This window comes from Amphibalanus amphitrite, unplaced genomic scaffold (assembly GCF_019059575.1).
Source record: "Amphibalanus amphitrite isolate SeventyFive unplaced genomic scaffold, NRLGWU_Aamphi_draft 000011F_arrow, whole genome shotgun sequence".
Taxonomy (NCBI): domain Eukaryota; kingdom Metazoa; phylum Arthropoda; class Thecostraca; order Balanomorpha; family Balanidae; genus Amphibalanus; species Amphibalanus amphitrite.
This window is the reverse complement of record NW_024881507.1, coordinates 643,107-666,075: the sequence shown is the minus strand read 5'-3', so window position 1 is coordinate 666,075 and position 22,969 is coordinate 643,107. Positions and strand designations below refer to the sequence as shown.

The 22,969-nt window shown below is 52.9% G+C and overlaps 1 protein-coding gene across 1 annotated transcript in view; it reads left to right on the top strand.

Annotated features, from left to right (window-relative positions):
• Positions 1-22,969, top strand: part of LOC122381822 (dachshund homolog 1-like) — a 62,329-nt gene that overhangs the window by 17,468 nt on the left and 21,892 nt on the right. The window contains exons 2-4 of the mRNA XM_043366509.1: positions 6,049-6,173; positions 10,465-10,720; positions 12,408-12,467. Coding sequence (XP_043222444.1) covers positions 6,049-6,173; positions 10,465-10,720; positions 12,408-12,467 — 441 coding nt within the window. The remainder of the gene's footprint in view (positions 1-6,048; positions 6,174-10,464; positions 10,721-12,407; positions 12,468-22,969) is intronic.

Here is a 22,969-nt window from a genome sequence, read left to right as displayed (position 1 = left end):
CATCAGAGAGCGGACGAGTCACTCCGGCTCTGATGAACAGAGGAGGGGAGTCGGACCGACCGCGGCTCAATCGCAGAGGGAGGCGAGATTTTAGAGAAGCGGCAGCCGCACTGTGAAGGAAAATTGAAATAAAACTCAGTAGCTTCCCAAATAGGCACTCGTTTACGAGCATGTCAGTTAGCTATACATTTTCATTGCCCTTAACATTCCCAAGATACTTTAAGATGGGCTTTTTTCTGTGCGATTTTATTCGCTGTTTAAGTGTTTATATGTTGTTTCTCACATAAGCAGGTCTACCTCAATTGCTTTAATCTCGTCTATATATCATGAAGAATACCACATTTTACATGGTCATGAATTTTAACCGTGTGACTTCTTTCCACGATATCCGCTTTAATTCCGCTGTCGTGCTTCTGTGACGAGCCGTATCCGAGCCAAGTTGTGACGTCACTTTTCGACTCCTGACGTCATTTCACCAATGACATCACCGCAATCTCAAATCGACCCCTCCAGTAATATGAAACCTCATACCCCTCCAACCTTAGGAAGCAATAAGCGCACCTGACAAACCCATTTCCTGCTCGTTTTTTCTGTTTCCTCTCTCGGCTGCGGGTCCCGTCGGCGCGGCGGCTGGTTTTGTGGGGAGCGATTTGGTCGGTTTTTGGAGGTCTGCCGGCTGGACAGACGGTGCCGCTGACCAGTGGAGTGTCAGGAGTGCTCTAATGGGGGCCGACAGGGGCCGACTGTGCGCTGTGTCCGTCCCCGTCCCGTCCGTCCCTCTCGGAACATTAGACCGCCAGTGGACAGCTGGTCACCACACGCCGGCCGCTCCGGCAACTTTTTCCCTTTTCGGAATGCGTAATTTTATCGGGAACGTAATTCGGGCGTGTAATTTAATGTGCCGTACGGAACAGCTCAATGTTATAAACCTGAGGCGGGGGCACCGCAATATGTTTTTTGTGCGGCTACCCTTTACACTCGGACAAAGGATGGACTGAATTATACTCCTCATCGAGTGCATTAATGAAAGACCCTCGAAAGGAGCCAGACAAATAGTCGGAAACCAATTTGGAAATGGAGAGGGTGGGTGTGTCTGGTGGAGACGCACGAATGACTTACAGCGGCCACTCGGATGGGGCGGCGATGGACCAAATCCTTTGGTTTCGTTCGAGCTGGTGAACTGCTGAGTGCTGTAGCTTTTCGTTGTTGTAGCAAGCCCTATGTTGACAGAGTTGTCATGCATGGCAAAACATTGCAAGACATAGATGTAAATCAGACAAACTTGGCAGCTCATTTTCTCGGTGTCAGGTTTCGGAAGCACATTTTCCCACAGTGCCAGTAACCCCTCCATCCACACCTAGCCACAAAGGCCATGAGAAAACACAGCGCCACCCGGTGTCGGACCGAGAAAAATGGTCTTAATTGTCAGTTACACGCACCCCCACGCACCGCAGCGCCAAACAGTGGCTGCTGCTGCTCCCTTCCGTCCCCCGAACTCGATCGATCGCCGCCGCCGACCGCAACAGACCCTCGAGACCGGCCCGGCTCCTCTCGGACGGCGGCACCACGCCGGGCGCTCTCTCATTAGTCAGGGCGACACGGGACATGAACAGCTTCGTCAGCCGCCGGGCCGAGACGAGACGGGACGCGGGGCGCCCGCCGCCGCCGCCGCCGCGGTCCCCGACAGGTAAACAGACTGACACGGCCGCCGACAGACCGAGCGCCATTTATTGATGATTGGACGCATCAGGCTCAAACAAAATAAACGCTGACGAATGCCAGACTGGGAGGGGCGAACGGGGAGCTGACGGGGCGGATCGGATACCGCCGGTGGAAACGGGGCAGGAAATACCCCACCGGTCGTGGGGAAGCGAGATTCTGACGTTCTGTTGTGATTACAGAGCTGATGGAATCTGATTAGGCTGTAACGTCCCCAATGTGGCTACTGGCTACATCGTGTCACCCGTAGTTCCACTCAAGAAAATTCTGCAAAAGAAGGTGTCGCTGCTATAGTGTCCAGTTCACCATTGGACGACATTGGACATTGGACAATGGACACTCGGGACAGTCTCTCAAAATCCCTATCCGCCGGCGTCCCTTCTCCCCTCACAGCCAAGATTCCTTTACTACTCACAGCCATCCAGACGGACACACGGCGCGGACATCGCCCAGATTTTATCCGAGCTGTACAGTGACCAGATGTCCGCCTCTTTTTCCTGCATTTACGACTTATTCGTTACTTAACCCGACCCTTCAGGATGGCTCGCCAAAAGCTCACCGGGCTTTTTTACACCAGAAACGGACGTCCGTTTTATTACACACCTCGCGTTGGTAATAGGCGAACGGTACGAAAAAGCCACCATAAAGTCCCCGCGGGCCGGTCGTTTTTGTCATATGACATCGTATTGGGATGGTCTGGCCACACCTCGTCGTCCGGTTAGTGTTGGAAGGGTCCCACAGAGCTGGCCCGGTCGGGCCGGGGCGGGTTTACGAGTGGTCTCGTTAGATCAGGCGCCGGGTCGCCAGGTATGTGCCGGCGGAGGCGGCGCCGGGGACGAGCGGCGCAGTCACTTCCTCCGTCGGCCCGATGGCTTGTTTACACTGCTTTGGCTGCAGCGGGAAACGTTTAATCCTTATCTTAAATAGCAGAGGTTTAAGGTACATGACAAGCCAGCGTGAACACATCCTGTCGCTGAAACTGCACTTATTTCGGCCGAACGGCTTCAATAAAGTCGCTTTAGCGCGCACTTAGGATGCTTTTATTGTTTTAATACGACTGGAGAACAAGTTTGCTGTGAAATGATAAGACCGCTGGGACGACGACGCCGTTAAAGTGAGCTCAGCACCATCTGGGGGCGCCAGTCGGACTCGGCGACCCGTGGCGCCGCACGTGCCACGTGCCACCTGAAACGTGGCACACTTGCATGACCGGCATTCGGCAGCGGCACTGCAGGCCTCGAATCCACGTGCCATTATCTATCAGTTTCGTTTCTCGGCTTCATTTTCTCTCTCAGTGTGATTCATTCCTTTGAGCCCAGCATTCCTCTGGGCTCGGAATTCCGTGTTACACAGTGGTGAGCGATAGGTGGGTGACCGCAGGGCAATCACTGCGGCCACGGACGCACAGGCGCACCCCACACTCACTCCACACTCTCGCACACTCCACAGGTGGGCGCTGTGCGTAGCGATCATGTCGGGCTGCCGCCAGGAGTGCGCTACAGCATTTCAGACCGGCCTAATTGCGGTGTCTGCTCGGTGGCCAAAAATTCAGCGAGACATGAGACCTCACTGCGCATTGTCACGCGATCACCGGCAGTGCAATGTACATCCAGCCTGCTCATGATTGGAGGCAAAGTGGCGAATACAGCCGTTACAGTGCTTTGTAACATGGACATTGATCAGTGCTCGTGCCGCCTACTGAAGTTTGAGCTTGGCTTGGCATCGTGACGCAACGTATGAAGTTATCCGATGCTAATAACCATCCGTCGTTATGTCAGGAAAGTGTTCCGTGTGTTCTATTTTAGCTGGATCTTGATCAGTGTTTGCTTAGCGTTGTTCACTTTCAAATCGAACCCAGAATACCAACGTGACGTAAATGGAATGCAATTTACATAATCAAAAATGATAAACATCCAACATTACGTCATACAAAATGAAAGTCTTATGCGGTCTATTTGTAATGCGCCTGCCGGCTGCATCTCATCAAACGGGCACAATATTACGGAAACTTTCAGTCTTCAGCAACGGATAACTAACAGCCGTGATAATCATGCTTGCGCATCTCCTCGAATTGGACGGACAGTGTCGTCGGTCGTTCACTCTCGTCACCTGTCGGTTGTGTCGGTTGTCTGTCGTGTCAGTGCTCAGTCGTCTGCCCGGTATAACTGGTGAAACTGCGGTGTGTAGCCCGCCTGGTCCAGTCCGCGTCCATACATTTCCGCTTCCCTAACGAGCCGACAGCCATTGACGCCCATTAGCGCAGCATTAGCGCCACATCAGCCAGGTTCCGGTCGGCACGGCCCGTGTACGGGTGGGGCGGGTTGGTACGGACCGTACCCAGGGTCGGTGCGGGTGCTTACGGGTCGTTCCAGGTCGTTACAGGCAGTTTGTAGGTGGATACGGGCTGTGTTCAAGCAGTGGACTAATGTTGAACTTTGGTTACTCTACTAACGTTACTCAACTCATACCGACCCGGGGATGTTTTCACACGGGCCCAGCTCCCACCGCCCCCTCCCAAGTTCTATCCCTAACCCACCGAGCCGGGCCGACAGCTGCGATCGGTACCGTATTCCAGGGATGCCTCACCAGCCCGTCACCACACTCTAATTAACTGAGTGAGCAGCACGGCGCTGCCGACTGGACCGACCCGTCCCCGGCTCACTTCCGACCCCCGCCATTACCCGACGGCTCCCCCTTTCGTGTCATCATTATTGGATTTTATCGTTCGTCTTTAATGCAAAAATATAATAGCTTCTCGTTAAAATCGTGGTCTCCGTCGTAAATAGCTGATATATGAGTCACAATTATCGTAACGCATACACCTTACAATAGGAATCCGAAGGGCATTCTTTCAATGATTCTAGTTATAGCAGTGTCGGGATGGAATCGGTAATGGGCTCCGAAGAGTTATGTGAGGAGTGGTCTGGCATTTAAACGCGATGGAAGCGGCTGAAACAAACAGATTTCCAGGATGGAAGTCGGCGGCGGCGGCGGCGGCCGTCCGTCTCTCGGCAGGTCGTTATTGCAGCCGGGCCGGGCCGGCGAGCAATTACACCTACTCCCAATTACCTAAGTCATGCATGTTTGAAGAGATGATTGGTTTATAGGTATCGCTGACAAACGGCGCGGCGGGGAGCACGCCGCACTGGTGCGCCGTTACCGCCGCCGCCGCGCCACCACCGCCGCCGTACCGCCGCGCCCTCCTGCACACCGCAGTGACGGCGCCGCCTGATAGGGGCGCCCGCCCGGCCCGAGCGTCTTGTGAGGCGGCGACAATAATGGCGCAAGCGTGACATAAACGGCGCACTCCTGCCGTCGGCAGATTAACTGTCCCGCTGGTAAACAGCCGGCGAGTTATTACAGCTCGGCCGGGCACGATTTAATGCGGCGGCGCGAGATGCGCCGAGCAGGCGGGACGACAGGGGAAGCTCTTGCTCTGGGGCGGGCGGGACGACAGGGGAAGCTCTTGCTCTGGGCCGGGAAGAGAGGCTCCCGGTCTGGGCGGGCGGGCCGGAAGGGGAAGCTCTTGGTCTGGCCGGGCAGGTCGGCAGGGGAAGCTCTTGCTCTAAGGCGGGCGGGCCGACAAGGCAGCTCGGAACCAGCTGAGCCAGGCAGGACCAGCTGGCCCCAGCACAACACCACTCTGTTCCGACGCGGGCCGGCGCCCCCACTGACGGACTGGCCGCCGTAATTTGCTAGGTGCGAGTGAGCGATTATGGGGCGTGGAATTCAATTAGTTCGTGAAGTATACCGGCGTGGAAAAATCACCTAATTGGAACTTGTTTGACGACTTTGAGCTTGTCATGCACAACTGTTTTAAGCCAAACAAGGTAAAAATGTTCCATCTGAGCTGTCTCGATGCTTCTCTCCCGTAACGTGTTCGCCTGGGAGCGGTTCCAGTCATGTGAGATGGTGTGCCGCGCAATGATCCATCCACCAGCCGGAATCCATAAATATCGATAACCACAGTGCGGTCGGAGCGGCCGCAGTAAATCTCCGCCGGCGCACGGTGGAGTAATAGCCGCCACGCACCAGACACCGCCTCCACTGCACACTGCAGGACACCGCATCAAAGTCCACCGTGCACCGGATACCGCCTCAGTCTTCCAGCCCCGACTTCTCCATCGCATCGCCGTCTCTTATCTAACCCGCTTCAGATGCCGGACAACGTCCGGTTCTTTTGAACCGAACTGCCGTCTTCTTTCCGCTCTCCATTTTCCGGTGTGGTGCAGGGCATACCCGTTCCGGTCTATGGGCTGTAACTGAGCTGGGGCATACCCATTCCGGTCTATGGACTGTAACTGAGCTGCTGTTTTTGGTGTGTTTCAGGCCCGGACGGCCGCCGAAGCGGGCTCCCGGGTTCGCCATGACACCGTCTCCGGACGCTCTAATGAAGCTGAAGCACGCCCGAATGGAGAACGGCGGAGACTACTTCGAGAACGGCCACATCAGAGGTGAGCTGGGTCACCTGGCTGGGTACGAGGAGCATCAACCATGCACTCTGTCATCTATGTGAGACACAAACTTTGGAATACGAGAGATACCGAATATAATTTATCCGATAATCAACTCTAAAGTGTGCTGGCAAATGCAGACTGGTATAGTTATCAATCATGAGAGAAGCACCAATCAAAATGGCATCTAGCATTATGGCAAAATACCGCCTATGTCATTTCTCCATCACACAGTGATAATTTTCCGTAGTTGATAACAGAAGTGAAATGGCGGTCGCCGGCTGACTCCGGGGCCCGCCGGTCCGGATCACTTATCATGGCATAATTTTGGCAGTTGTGCGGCCGGCCGGCGGCGGTCGATCGACCCCGCGATAACGACCTGAATGAAGAACTTTAACAGCTCGGCTGGTGATTCTATTACTGACAATTGCCCCGCCTAGAAAGAATGAATATCCGGACTCAAATCTATGCGGCCAGACGACCACACTTAGGAGCCATTATTGAGAATTGCAATGGCATCGAGAGGTCATTTTCGGATGCTTAAAGACCAATTCAACCCACTTTGACCCGGGGAAAAATAGCCGTGCATTTGTCGCTAAATTGTCGCGGCGAAAAGGCTGCGTTTCGATTACGGTGCGGCGGGTTCGATGAGGCGTCGTCGGCGACTGCTGGCGGTGCTTCCTGTCGCCGCGGTCACGGCGGCGTCGGCCGAGCTCGGGCCGCGTTCATTTCCGGGAACGGCCGGGCCGCTCTGCTGCCATTGTGCCGGCCCGATCCGGCCGCACATTCGGCCGGCGCATAACGACGTGCCTTACCGCCTTTAATATGGCCCAAATCTAATAAAAATCGGAATAGAGTTAAACCTCCATACGTTCCGAGTAATAAAAACGAAGACCCAGTGCTAAATGAGATCGAGCCGGATTAAAAGTGCCACCGCGCTGAAAGCCGGCGGCGAGGGGTGAGATTTTCATCTGGCCAGCAGCGCCGCCAGGAATTTTTACGTCTCCGTCGGACGCGACGCTGAGTGAGATAGAAAGAGCGGGTGGGCGCGGGCAGAGTTCAGTAGGAGTCAGAGGCAGTCAGGGTTCGAGCAGGGGACATTGGCACGAATGAAGAGTATGAGTACGTGACGACGTTTACTAGACGGATAGGGACGTGACATATGGGAAAGAGCAGAAGGGGATTGTCGGAGGATAAGGTTAAAAGGAATGTTGAGGGGCGGAAAGAGAGAGAGAGAGAGAGAGAGAGAGAGAGAGAGAGAGAGAGAGAGAGAGGAGAGAGAGAGAGAGAGAGAGAGAGAGAGAGAGAGAGAGAGAGAGAGAGAGAGAGAGAGAGAGAGAGAGAGAGAGAGAGAGAGAGAGAGAGAGAGAGAGAAAACAAGGACAAAACAGTGATAGAGACTCCTGCAATTATCAACCATCGGCTACATAAACCGTCAGACCTCCCACTCCAGACTCTCTATCCTCTCTCCCGCCATCATCCGGCCCATGACCCGATGCTCTCCCCGCGCCAGAGGTCGTCCCTGATGGGCGCTGCCGCTACTCCCAGTGACACGGAATACCCCTGGACAGTATATACCGCGCCGCCAGCAATCTCCCCACTTCGTTTCCGTATTTCGCCGCCAAAGAATTCAATCAGTGTTTAGATTTTACTGCTCACATCTGCTTGCCTTTTTACGAGATGCCTTTCCGTCTTGAAGCAAACTTAGGGGAATTAATAGAACAATCAAGTCCGTTTATGTTTTTCGTCCAGGGGCGTATGCAATGACACATCTTTATTGAGGCGAGCGCCGTAAAATCTGATTGAATTGCGCTGCAGCGCGGTCTTGGTGGCATTTCCCATTGTGTTTAATCTGGCTCCGGGCGGGAGATGTGACTAAGGGGCCGCTGCGAGTCGAATTCTGACCCCCTCCCCAGCCGGACTCTGCTAGCCCGCGCCCTGGTGGGGTCTGTTTATAACGCGACCTGGTGGGGGGCTATTTTTTGCCCCCCCCTCATATCTCCGAAACTACTGGACGGATCCGCAAAATTCAAACGGCGTTCGAAAGGCCTGTCAAATTTGTCGACAGAAACCAAATTTCATTGACCTCGGGGTCACCGATGACGTCACAGGTCAGGTCAAAGATGAAATGTTTCACCGTTCACGGGTCTTCTAGGGAATGCGCTATAACACCGAGGAAAACGCATTTTGTCGAGAATCAGCGATAGGGCGTCAGTTGCCTAGTAGATATGTTGCTATTAGAGGTCACTGACAATACCAGGTCAGGTCACAGGTCAGGTCACCAAGGGTCACGGGTCAGGTCACATGAGCCCAACTTTACTAAGGTTGTGTGATGCATGTTTTATGGCCAATTTTTCATTTCCAACTCAATGGTGTTGGTTATTAGACTATCAGGTACGGCTTAGGTCACTTTCTGGTGAAGTGGAGGTCAAGGTCAGGTCAAGGTCAGGCCAAAAAAGGTCAAATTTTAAAGTTGATAGTTTTGCATAAAATGGATATTGATTCGATGCAGCTCGTCACGGGGAGTCTAATGGTGGTCTTTGTTTTGCGCTACGGGGTCTAGAATTGCTAAAAATTGAGTTTGAAAATTTGACGTCATCAATTTTGAACAGTTTTTTTCGCTATAACTTCGCCAAAAAAAGAGGTATCAATCTCAAATTTGGTATGTGGATGGAAGGCGGTAAGGACTATCACATATATTCCGGTTTTTGCGAAATTCAAAAAACTTTTTGGATTTTCCGATTATTATATCCAAAAAAAAATATTTTTTTTTGATTTTTGGGGGTCAAAATCCAAAAATTTCAGAAATCCGAGATAGCAGTTTTGTATCCCTGTTCATTCTACAGCTTTTATGTCTTTATCATTTTTCTCTATTTGCAAAGCTATAGGCCGGACAGCTCTTCCCGCGAAACCCTTTTTTGGGTCGAAAACGGCAGAACATGACGTCACTCTGACGTCATTTCCGGCCAACCTATCATAGCCTTTGGAAAAATTTTTGGTCACAATGTGTAAAATTGATGTCCGGGAGGGTACTGAAAGTTTGGTGACGATCGGCGCAGCGGTTCTGGAGATATATCGAAAAGTCTGGAGAGGGGGCAAAAAATAGCCCCCCCCACCAGGTCGCGGGCTAGGAGGCGGCTGGGACTGGACTGGACTGGACGGTACTGATGTTATCAGGTGAAGAAACATATCTGACATAAAAACTGACATGTATATCATAGTCGTTGATACTGTATTGTCTGTAAGCAGTAACTTTAAATGCGCATTTTGTATAGCGTCTGTTGCTTTCGGGAGTTTGGCACTTGGCAGCCTCCCGGCTCCCGATGAAAAAGAAATAACTCGAACTGAAGGGAGGGAATGCCGAAAAATTGCAAAGGATTTTGAAGATCGTAGCAGAATATCTTTGTAGACATAATTTACAAAATATCTGATAATAATACTAATAATATTAACAATAATAAATAAGTTGTGTTCATGTCACAGACCGCGGGTTCGCAATGCGTCCATTCGCGTCGTTCGCCCTTCCAGTTAGACACAAATCTCCCTATTTTCTGTGCAGCCGTTTCCATTCCCTGGCCGTTATGGTTGGCATGACGGGCACCCCAGCTCACCGTCCGTCCCCTTCAATAAAAATACACAATCTTTCAATCGCAGTCGGGTGTCTCGGTGGCCCGGAAATGGGCTCTCAGCGGGACTGCGGATTCTGTCACAAACCCTACACCGAAATACACTCGGATCTCCGAGAGACCAACTGGGTCAACAGGATACAATAGCGTCGTAAAAAGGAGAGATGAAATATTAAACAGCGAGTGATGTGTACCAGGATGCAAAGGAATAACACTTGCACTGACCTGGCTTCCTAGATAAATTTGTGATGAAGACGATTTATACATATTCATGGATAAGATTGCATCATTGGCCAATAATAGCAGCATAGCAAGTAGCAACGATGTGAAGCTTAGTGGGAAAATAGGAGTTGAAGGAGAGAGAGAGAGAGAGAGTGAGAGAGAGAGAGAGAGAGAGAGAGAGAGAGAGAGAGAGAGAGAGAGAGAGAGAGAGAAAGAGAGAGAGAGAGAGAGAGAGAGAGAGAGAGAGAGAGAGAGAGAGAGAGAGGAGCAGAAAAAGAAGAGATACAATGTGACATCAAGCTCCTGTATTCCAAAAACGTGTGGCTTGTGTGGACGATAATATGCCCGTTGTCAGTTCATCTCGCCGCTCCGTTGTGCTCTACCCCTGACGTTCGCCACTCTCCGTTCGCCCTCAGAGTTTCGTTCCCTCCATTCTCCCTCAGAGCACGGCGTCGACAAGTCTCCACTGCTGTCCAACGGCTACAACCCGCCGCCGCACCTGAACCCGCTGCACTACATGGCGCTGGGCCACCCGGCCGCCGCCGCCCAGGCCGCTCAGGCCGCACAGGCGGCCCAGGCAGCAGCCCTGTTCGGGCCGGCGGGTCTGCCGTCACTGCCCACCAGCCACGGCCTGACCCGACCCGAGCAGCCCGGCGGCATCATGAAGCACCAGGCCATGCCGCACGAGCTCATCAACAGGTGAGGGACGGACGGAGACGGAGTGCGTCTCACAGAGACAGAGACAGAGACAGAGAGACAGGGGCACTCACAGGGACAAAATAGAATAGAGAGACAGAGGCGGAGATTAGCCGGGACTCACAGGCACTAACCTCAAGGAATGTAGCGCTGTGTGCATTAAGTTCACACTCAACACGTTTCGAGTTTTGATGGAGACCTCGCGCCCGGCGTTACCAAATGCGCTACGTCTATTCTGCAGTATTTGTAAAAAGGTATTCATTGCTGTCAAAACGTACCGTCTGCACTCTTTTTTGAGTTATGGGTAGCCAATTGAAACGTTAAATGTACGAAGGTGTTTCAACGAATGGCTTTTTAGTCGAGAACGCGAGAGGCGTCGAGAAGCGCGCTTAACGATCTAGAACGGCTGTTTGGCGAATAAATGCTCACCCCATCCGTTACTGGAAAACTCATTTCTATGGGATAGTACATTCCATCATCCCCACAGGCTAAAAGCCGAGAATTTATCTGACTTAACTGGTCTTCGCGGAAGCTAAGCACGTGTGAGTGGCCGATTTCTTTCTCAATTAGAAGTAAGCATCTTCGCTCTCCAGCCAGTATAAATCTCCGTCTAGAAGCTCCAGCTGTTTACCTCATGAATAATTATGACACACACAATGAGAAAGGGAAATAATGGTTTCATAAATGTCATTTCTTATCTGGTGTTGCAATATTTCCGCTTTAAACACGAATTAAAATGCGGCGTGCCACACTCTTCTTTACTTAATTACCGTCGTGGACGCAGAAATTGTGGTACGCTTGTGGCATGAAAAATTACCGCTGGTCCCTCAGAGGTGACATACTCGAGCTCCGCAACCAAAAGAGACACATTAAATCAGATTTGAGACGCGTCTAATTCAGATTATTTAAGGATATTTGCATTTTAATTAAGGCGCTTCGACTGAAAGTTTTTCATCGCTCTAATTAACAGAGGCATTGAAGGAAAACAATTCACATTTCAGGCACCACTAAACAGCGCGGTTCCGGACAAACTGACAAACATTAGTCTGCCGGGTGGGGGAGGCGGGGAGTGGGGAGGGGGAGCGGGGGAGGCGGGGAGTGGCCTGCCAGCCGGCTCGGTGTCGTTACTCCAAAGCCGCCGCCGCCGCGACAATGGCCACAGGTCCTGTGACACGACACCCGTGTTAATTTATCATTGCGGATCGTTAGAATGGAATTAATTAAATTCGGCTACACTGCCTTGTGAAAGCTTGTCAGCCAAAGTTACATATGAACCTCTAAATTACTGTTAGTGCTCCTCTGAAATTTAATCTTAATTCATTCTAACTTTGAAACGTTCCGGGGAAGGTGCGTCCGGGAATTAGAGTCAATGTGGCTATGATGGAGCAATTAGAGCTGAAAGGTGCCGCCGTACAAACATGTGTGAGTGACGGCTGATACAGCTACCTACCTGGGCCGGCGCGCGGTCGCAGTCGGACAGACTCTCAGCTGCAATCGGATACAGTACGAAAGTCGGACTGGTGACCGACCTGAGTTGGATTTAACGAATAATGCTGAAGTTAATGCGTAGCTGATAAAGTAATGTTGCAACAACTGAATTCGAACCTGAATTAACATAATGCAATGGTTTATGGACTGATTTAATTACGTCATTCAGCCCTGTGACATTTCGTATGTGTGGGCCCGGCAGGTCGGCCGTCTGGGAGAACTGCAGAGCTGCCTATGAGGACGTGGTCAAACACCTGGAGAGGTGAGTACCCACCTATTCCCAACAGTTCAGTTCACCTCCTCAGCGTTCTGTTTCATCAGTTCCGTTTACCAGTTCGCCTTCCACTGTGGGCGTGGCGTGCTGATTGGCGCCGAGTCAAAACATATCACCCAAACTGTTTCATCATCTCACTGTGAATTTTCACACCAAGTTTCAAAGAGCAGAACAAATGCTACGTAAAGTGTTGATTCACCAACGTCAAACAAAGACATACACCCGTGCAGCGGACAGTGACGCTACGGTTAATTGCTTTTGTTCCCCTATTTTGCACGTGGGTGTAATGGTGTGGTCGATGCGCGCATTGAACGTCTTCCCTCAAAAGTCAATTACCTGGCTTTGGCCGTTTTGATCGTAAGCACACACCGGCCAGCGGGCAATTTGGTTCGATTACGTCCCGTTTCGTTCTGGCCTCCTACATCTCTCCAAACACAGGGCGCGCCGCTCAGCCGGCCCAGTGCAAACATTGCCAGGGAGCGTTTCACACGTAACCCGTCCAATATTTACGGATGATTTGGAGTGAAAATATTTGTAATGGGCCCGGGCGGCCGGCTAGCTGTGTGATCAACACCATCATCAAACATCGAGCGCCTGAGCTCGGTCATGGGTTATCGAGGCGGGCCGGCCGACGGCCGTACAATTACCGCCCGGAATGCTGCCATATCGTATCTGGCAGCCGGGCTCAATACCCGGTACGGCGGTGCATTACCGCGCGGCGCCATGAATGTCGTGCCGACAGAGTGCCTCGTGGGTCTCCGGTACGCCGAATACGCCGCTCTCGGCGCTCGCCGGGCCATCTCGGCGGTCGATGGACCCCCTCCCTCCCCCCCCCCCCCGGCCGGACAGTGGCGCGGCCGAGTGCGGCATTCCTGGCGCGGTCAGCGGCGGTCGCGGCGCGCCGTTTTTGCCGCGCCCGTTGAGCTGTAAATCATACGGCAGCCGCCCTTCTGCCGTTACGTCTTCGGCTTGGGTGCGATACCGGCAATTCATCACGGAATCGGGCGATTTTATCATGGTCGGCCGAGCGATCGGCCCTTTAAATTCCTGCAGCACGCCGCCGCCCAGCGCTCGGCTGTTTTTGCTCTGGTCACCAAATGACTGTAATTTCTTCATTCCGATCATTAGTTTACTAAGTGAAATCACAGTTTTAGAATGCCAAATGATAGGGCAGCGCGGGGATAACCACAGGTCTGCGAGGGCCCGCTTTCGAATGATGCGATTCGACTGTTGATCTGCGTTTATGAATGTCGGCGGGCCGTGTCGGTCGGAGATTCGGGCCGAATGTTTCGGATAGTTTCTCGTCCTAACGATCACGGCCGGGCCGCAGAAAAAGGGTCATTCCACGAACGCCCTAATTACTCCGTCCTGACTCCGACTCGGCAATGAGGCGTGAGATGAAAAATGGCACAATCGGCGCGATTTCCGATCAAAGACAGCGGCCTCGACCGCCACCTAATTGGATTTCTGACGTTTCCGCGCGTCGTCGTCATCGCTCAGCGCCGTTTCAGTAATTATTATTCGGCTTTTTGTTGGTTCTTTCAACTGCAGACGCGTCTGTGCCGTTTGGGGTGACGATGAATGATGTGACCGGGACTTTCTGCCGGTCAATACTGCTCAGAATCGAATCAGCAGACGGTGGACCCGGGCCAGCGGTCTGTAGTCCCGGGCTGACGGTCTGTGGTCCCGTTCTTTGGTCTTTGGTCCGTCGGCGATGACGTCAGCAGTGGGTGGACCCTGGCCGGGTGGTCCGCGCGCCTCCTCCTCCGGGACGAGCCCGGCCGCCCGGCTCCCACACGAACCGCGGGATCGTTTGGTTGGCGAGCGAATCAGTGCGCCGGGGCGGCCCACACACAGCAGAGACCACACAGCGGGTCACACAGCGGTCACAGAGGAGCGGCCACACAGCAGGTCAAACAGCGGGTCAAACAGCGGGTCACACAGCGGTCACAGAGGAGGTCACACAGAGGGGCACAGTGGAATGCACAGCGGGTCACACGGGGGGGGGGGGGCATACAGGAGGTCACACACGTAGCGGGGACACAGTGAATCACTCCCGACCACACAGTGGTCACACAGGTCACACAGGAGGTCACACAGTGAGCCACACAGTGAGTCACCCCAGGAGTCACGTGGAACACTGCACTTATTGTTGACAGAGTTCGTAGCGGCAGGTCTGCGCTTCTCATGCAGGTACGGGGGCGATATGTCGTGGGCGACAAGACTGAAAAGCGTGCCATTTGCATAGTAGGACAATTATTCTCGTGTTTCTCAAGCCGGAAGCATTGCTCCAGAAGATACTGCACATAATTTACGAGTCAAGTTAAACATGATGCTGAAAACGGCTCAGATTATGCCGAACTTTGCGCAGCTGTTGATCTTATATCTAGCCGAGCGCAACAACATTAAATAGCATGCAATATGCATTGAGTGCCGTCATACACTATGCAAGTGAAGAGATGCGGTAATCTACATCAAAAGCGGCGGACTGCTTTAGACCTCATCCACTCGTGCCGCCTCCTGGCTATCTCTGAGTCGGTTCGCCGCTCGGCGGGCCCTCGGTCGGCGCTATCCGGGTGTTCCTCGGCCCGAGCCGTCCGAGACAGACGGACACGCCGGAGCCACGCCGGCTGGATGTCACCGGCGCATTGGGAGCCAATTAGCCGTGTGATCAGCTGTTCCGCGGCGCTTCCGACGGAGAAGCGTGCGCTCTTCCGATGTGACACGCAGAGAGCGTGGGAAGGTTCGGCCGCCCCGCAGCCGCGCTGGGGAGCGTGCTGACAGCAGGGGACAGCCAGAGCGGGGCTTATGGAGCTGCACCGGCCAGCGCGAGCAGCAAACGTAGGTACTGGTGACAATGGCACTATAACGGCTGGCGAACGTCTTTCTTGACACACCGCGTACACCACTTCATAGATCATTGTCTTTTTACCGCATTCAGAGGCGAATAAATGCATCGGTTTGGACTCCCCTGCGGCGCATTCAGGCGCCTGTATTGTGAGTCTGAGCCGATTCCGCTGTAGTTTGGCCGATCTATATTCCCTCCGCATCCATACCTCTTCGATCATCGCGCTCCACGTCAAGGAGTTTGGGCCGAAGACGTGTTTCACGGCGTTATAAATGGCCTGTGGATGTTGCATTGTGTTTTATCATTGAATTTCAATTTGAATGCCGGTTTTATTAGGGTTTGATTCGTCATAGGAGGCCGTATTGAAGGCGAAAGATAAAATGGGAAGTGATTGATGATAGCGCCGGCTGAATTATTGCATTCTAGGCGGGCTGGGGATCCGACATTTGTAAAGAGCGTCAATAGTCGGTCGATGGGCGCGTCGAGAACGACGCAGCCGGTGCGGCGCTGATCCCAGCGTCGGCAGCGATGCAGCCGCGACGCAGGCGGGTGATGACACCGCATAATGCGTCTCTGTTCCACTACCGGACAAGCCCACGCACGCGGTATTTTTCCAGGGACATGTCGGCAGTGACGACATTCGGTAGTGGTGACGCGCTCAATTCTGCGGCGGAGACGTCTCCGTCGCGTTTAATTTCATATGCATGTACAGTCGTCCGCCAAAGAGGCGAACTTGGGTATCATACGAGCGGAGTTGGGTATTCCATTGAGTTCGCTGTTAGCTGGGTACAGAACAGTGGGCGGCGACTGGGGCCCTTTAGACAGGCGCCAACGGATGGGGTCATTGTCATCCGTCGGAAACGAGTCGCCGAGAAGAGCTGTCCGCATATACCACAGTGATGTTGTCATTTTCCCAATACTGTCCGGATTTACGGCGAAAAGTAAATGAAAAATTATCGGCAGAGCTGGTGGAAAGTTTCAGCTCTGGCAGTCATTCCCCACAACTTGGCCTGTTCTCACGGGGTTATTACCCCAGAGATTATTAATTAAAACATTTTTGTCACCGTATTTAATTACGTTTTCAAACTTCGATATTATCCTCTGGGAAGTTCCTTTTGTCTCTGACTAATAGCTCTGCTTAGGAGACGCTGTATAGTTTTCCGCTAATATTCCGTCCTTAATTGAACTAAATGGAAACATACCTTCCCTTTTGCCGGGAAGCATTAAAAGTTCTCTTGTTTAAGGATTGTAAATTGGCATCATCAGCATAAGACATGTCACGTTGTTGTCCCGAGGGAGAGGAGGCTGCCTTTTGTCTCTGCCAGACGCCGAAGCCCAGTTGAAAGGGTCGCTCCGCCAGCGGGGACAAATTGTGTCGGCTTCCCCGGCTTCCCGGTATACCGGCGCACTGACAAACGCAGTTGCGTCTAAATCATCAGCATATTAATGAAGTGGGCGAGGTGCGCTCGACACACCGGGGAGAGTGGACGCCCAGAGAGAGTGGACCGCGGCGCCCGGCGAACGGCGCCCCCCGCCCGGCGCCCCCGCAGCGGCCAGCCATGGCACCAATGGTGATCCATTACCGCACATTGAACAAATATAATCGAGACGCGAATAATCGCGATCCTCTCGTCTGCCGACCGCTTTGACGTCCCACAGCGCGCATGATTAGAAAGCAATTATATTTTATATGTCCCGGGAGTCATTAGCGGGCCGGGCGCTTTGTGTGTGCGCGGCATCGGAGATGGATCGGCCGGCGGCCCGATCTAATTACGACTCTCCGCACACCTGATGCGCCCACACTGGCGCGGCTGAGACACTCACTGGCGTTCCTGAGACACTCACGGAGTGGCACCCACACTGGCGCGGCAAAGACACTCAATCGCGCGCCTGAGACACCTAGGAGTGTCCCACACCATGGCGCATCCGATACCTACACACGCTGGCCTACTCCTGAAACAATCGAAAAGCACGCGTATTTCGGGCGTACATTTTAGAGCAAAACTTTATCTTTCATAGCGCAGCGCCGATCGCTAAACTGGTTGGTTGAGCCACTTTTCCATTTCTCCGTACCTGACATATCCACAGCCGGCTCTATCTTTCTCTCCCTCTCCCGCTCCCGGCGGGGGCGGGAGAGCCGTCCGATCCACCTGTCTGTCGGGGCCGGGTTTGCGCTCCCGCCCCCTCATTCCGATCGGTATTCGCTGATTGGCACTGCACTAACGACATGTATTTGTATTTGTATTTATTTGTATTTATTTGCGTACGGTCTCCATGTGATGGCTTTTCAGACCGCGCATGTACGGATTTGTAAACACAAATACTACATTTAACATTGCCCATTACACATCATGAATGCATGCATGCATAGTCATTAGTCACACACGGCTACCCGTTACGACTGGCGTTCCAGTGGGCCGTTGCACGGTAGTTGAAGAAACGCTTTGCGAGTTCCGTACGCACGCGGGGCAATTGTAGAAGGCCAGCTGAAGTAGAACGGGTACCTCTATCAGATACATCGTGCCGGTAAACAAGCGACTCTTGTAGGATCTGTGGTGCATGTTGGTGGCTCATCAGTCTGCTGATGAACGACATGTCTCTCTTGCTTATCAAATCGTCAATGGTGGACCAACCAAGCGATGCCAGGAGTGGTGAGACATGCTCTGACTTCCGGCTGCAGAAGATGATACGGGCACAATGATTAATCACACGCTGAATGCGACGCTTCTGGGTGATACCACATCCACCCCAGACGCTCAAACAGTATAAAATGTGCGGAAAAATAAGCGCCTCTATCAGAAATGTTTTAACTTCAGCTGATAGACCACGACAGAATTTTGATAGCCCATGAAGTGTTGCATAGCACCGTTTCACTACAAGAGAAACTTGCGCTTTCCATGATAAGTGTTCGTCAATGTCCAACCCTAGAATTCTTGCTGAAGGGGAAGGACGCAAGATAACACTGTCTAAGTCAACAGAGAACTCTTCAATCTGACGACGCTGGCGTGTCTTAAACAATATGATTTCTGTTTTCTTCGGATTAATTTTAAGACTATTGTTGACGAACCAGGACTGCGCTTCACTGAGGGTGTTCGCCACCCGCGCCTGCAGAGTAGCTAGGTCGGCACTGGAGTGAGCATGCAGAAACTGGACGTCATCTGCGTACATGACGACTTCAGCATCGCTTATGTACTCTGCAAAGTCATTTGCGTACAGCAAGTAGAGTACAGGTCCGAGCAAGGACCCTTGCACCACACCGTGGGTTACATGGGCAAGAGAACCTTCATGAACTCTCTGTTTGCGACCGCTTAACCAATCTTGAAACCAATGCGTGTCAACCCCATACCAGCCAAGCTTATTTAGGAGACGGTGATGGGGGACGCTATCAAAGGCTTTGGACGTATCTACTGTCGCCAAGCAAGTGACTTGTTTCAAATCTAAGCTTTGAACAATAAAGCTGACAGTATGCATCATTGCGCACTCTGTTGAGTGTCCTGGGCGAAAACCATACTGGCGGTCACTGAGAATGTGGTGAGCCATTAAATAGTCCATGAGTTGATTGCACACCACTCTCTCAGTCAGCTTCGCTACAGTGGGTAGTATTGATATTGGTCTGTAATTATTTGGATCGGAGCGTGATCCTGACTTGTGGAGTGGTAGAACTCTTGCGATTTTCCAGACAGCAGGCAGCAAACCGGATCCGAGTGAAGAATTGACAACATGCAGCAGTATGAGACCAATCACCGAAAAAGTCATACGAATCATCTGGATAGTAATTCCATCATCCCCAGATGCCTTTGAGTCTGACATTTGTCTTGAGTCTGACACATGTATTGGTGGCGAGATTCGCCCGGTCACGCCCGGACCGGCCGGCGCGCTCCGTCCCGTCAGAACGCACCGCTGACGACTCTGAGAGGCTCACATTTCTTCTCAGAGGATCCGCCGCGGCACATGTCGGCCGAAAAATTATCATTACCGAAAATCATTAGATTAGGAGTAAATGAAAGAATCCGGCCCGCTATGACAGATGTCGGTAAAATGAGACGTGAAATGAACCGCTGGGTGCTCGGAATTGGACGGCCGTGATGGCGCACCCTCTGATGACGGCGCTGAGACGACGGCCGGGCGGCGTCGAGACGGTGACTGAGACTGATGTGGGACGGTGGCGAGACGACGGGGTGGCATAGGTAAAAGGTATGCAATAGCACACTGAGCAGGATTGTACAGTCTGTCTTAAAAGTACCGCGCAAAGTGGCGGTGGATCCATCAAGCCTGACCGAGAAAGGGCCTGTTTTAATTTAAAAGTCACCGACCAATTGACCTAGGGAATGGATAAGGGTGTCAGTTGCTTCAGTGACCCAAATTTAGCAGGCCCTTGCTCAGTCAGGCTCGATGGATCCACCGTCACTTTGCGCGGTACTTTTAAGACAGACTGTACTTACTGACCGTGACCGGTGACCATGGACCCAGGAACAGATGTCAGGCTGAGGCTCAGGTCTCATGCTTGAAGTATCTGAAACGTAAGTGGTTGGTGTAGCTTTATAATGTGCTCGCCGGCATTGCAAAGCAACAAGAGGTTGAAGTAATGCTGAATGGACGCTCTTGATCACTTCTTACATTTCTAGGCATGCTAGTTAAATTTTATGGAGGCAGTCGTTGTGTTGAACACTGAACATCATTGATTAGCTCGATCGTAAAGAAACATCATGTTCATTGCTATAAATTACAGCCGTTGGCCATCAGAAGCCAGAACAAGTAAAAAGTATCACTCTATATTCAGTTATACCCGGGGCGTTTCTCATTCAGTCGGCTGCTCCCACTGATGTGGCTCGGACAGTCAGTGGGTTTTCCCATTTGGTCGGGGGCGCGAGAAATGGACAAAAACGTGCCCTCTCCATCATCGTGGCTGCTCGCCGGCCGATCCCCGCTCCGGCGGCACAATTCAATAAAGTCGCGGCCGTCTCCCCGTCTCTCCCGGTCTCCCCCGGTCTCCCCTCTGATCCGTCTGCCCGCGGGGCGGCTGACCGGCCGGCCGGCGGTCATTTTTTAGCCGGCTCGCGCTGACAAATGCCAGAGGCGGCGGCTGCCAGACCGACACGGAGCGCCGGCCTGCTCCCCGTAATCCAGCCGTCTCTGGCCGGCTCCGGAAGCTCGCGCCGGCCCGCGGCTCGGTCGGTGGGCTCGGCAGACGGAGGCCCGTCCGTTTATCATCAGAGAGACCGGCGGTGGACGGCCGCCCGACCGGCGCGGGGGATGTTCGGGGCAGCGGCACGGAAGGGGGCAGGGAGGGGTGACAAGCCCTGGAGGGGAGAATCCTCGGAGCGGAAGGTGGACTCTCAGGGAAAGAAATGACTCGGTCACTGGGGCATTTATCGATCGAGAAGCCCGAGACAAATGCACTGAAGCACTGGACACAAGGCAGTGTTTCACAAATTCAAATTAATGGAAATACAGATGGAAATATTAACTTATTGCTGAGTGTCAATCAAAATTTCAACGATTGATGGGATGCAATATTAATAAAAGTGCGGCCAAATTACAAACCACAATGTGCATTCCAACGGCTATAGCGCCATCCTCCAATCGCGGGTGCCATTTCCAGTCGATTTCGGCGACCGACTGCGGCCAGGGACGGAGCCGGCGATGTCAGTGTTCGACGCGTGTCCGCAGTCCGATCCTGACCCGATGAGCTGTGTCATTAGTCAATCTCGTACAAACGCGGCGCGCCGGTATCCGTATCCGGCGCGCCGGCGACAATGGTGGCGCGCTGACTCAGCGGAGCGCGCCGCATTCGTCGCGGCGGAGCCAGCTCGCCGCCGCGCCGGCCCGGGCCCGTCCACTGGAATGTCCGTAAAGCCGGCGCTCACATATGATTACCTGGACGGCACCATTGTGTGCTTTGTGCACTGTCCGTGGCAGGGATCCGCCGCAGTTACATCCATAAAACACAGCGCGCGCACCGAGCGGCGGCACTAGGCGGCCGCGGCCGGCCGGCGGGCCGAGCTGGCCGCCGCGCCAGCCCTTTCCCTCGGTCCGCCGCCGCGGCCGCCACGGGCAGCCGAGCAGACACACTGCCGACAGTCATGCAAGCGTGCGATGCAGCGCGAATTCGGCGCCGCCTTCTCGGAAGCATGGCCGCCGCTCGTGAGGCGGCGCCGGGCTCGCGGGCCTCGTTGAGTCGCGGCCGTCACGGCCCGGACGCTCAACAAACGGGCCGACAGTCACGGCGCCGCCGCGACAGTCATGGCGCGCTCGACTGCGGCGGCGCGCGGTAACGAGTCATTCGCAGACGACCGGCTCAGGGACGCTGCCGATGATACGATGCGGTTCGCTCGGAGCTTTGAATGACGCCGGCTGTTTCGGAGCGGCGGGAAAGTGACCGAAGTCACACGGTAGAGAGCCACGCTGTGTTCTTCTGACAGCAACTTGTTCTTTCATTGATATGGCATATTTGAATATCAATTTTATGAACCATATTTATTTCTGATTTTGCGCCTGGAAACCTTGTATTCTACAGGGTGGACCAAAAAGGATGGAAACATTTTGAACTCGCATAAAATATGTGTTATTGCATGCAGGTGACTGAAAATGATACCAAACGAGAGTACATTTCGTGGAAATTCATAATGACATCCCTCTCATCTGCTTTCTCTCGTTTTCATTCTCCCACAGCAAATGTTCGAAGAGGCCACTTTTGCGAGACAGGCAAAGAGCGGCCCGCCTGGCTGCTGACGCGATAGCCCGATGACACATGTCCGCTGGTTTGGCTCGCACAGCCTTGGTGATCACTCTCTTCAGGTAACAGATGCCTTTAGAACCTTCCTTGTAGACCTGGCCTTGAGATGACCCCACAGGAAAAAATCCATCGGGGTCAGGTCAGGTGATCAGACAGGCCAGTTCCGACACGCACTGCGGGATATCAGCCGGTCACCAAAGTGGTTCTCGCTCCACTTGAGCGTTTTTTCGCGATGTGAGGAGGCGCACCGCCTGGCTGGAATCACATGAGGTCCATGAGACTGCCATACTTCGTTTGGGCTCACTTCAACAACTTCTTTAGCGTCGCTTGGTAGCGCTTTTGGTCGTCAGCCACGGTGTTGTCGCTCCCATCCTCGAACCGAAGTGGAACTGGTCTGTCTGTCTTCTCATCTGACCTATGGATTCCTTTCCTGTGGAGTCATCTCAAGGGCCAGGTCTACAAGGAAGGTTATGTAGGCCTCTGTGAACTGAAGAGAGCGATCACCAAGGCTGTGCGAGTCATACCAGAGGACATGTGTCATCGGGCTATCGCGTCAGCCGGCAGGCTGACGCTCTTTGCCTGTCTCGCAAAGGTGGCCTCTTCGAACATTTGCTGTGAGAGACTGAAAACGAGAGAAAGCAGATGAGAGAGATGTCATTATGAATTTCCACGAAATGTTCTCTCGTTTGGTATCATTTTCAGTCACCTGTATGCAATAACACATATTTTATGCGAGTTCAAAATGTTTCCATCCTTTTTGGTCCACCCTGTAGTTTGCTTGAACCGTCCATCAATCACAAACAATGCATGCATTTCAATAGCTCGCATGACTTTCCAGTTACAATCACTGTTTTGCCGATCTGTAAAGACCTGACGACAGTCTGCACCGTTAGTATCGTGCTCCTT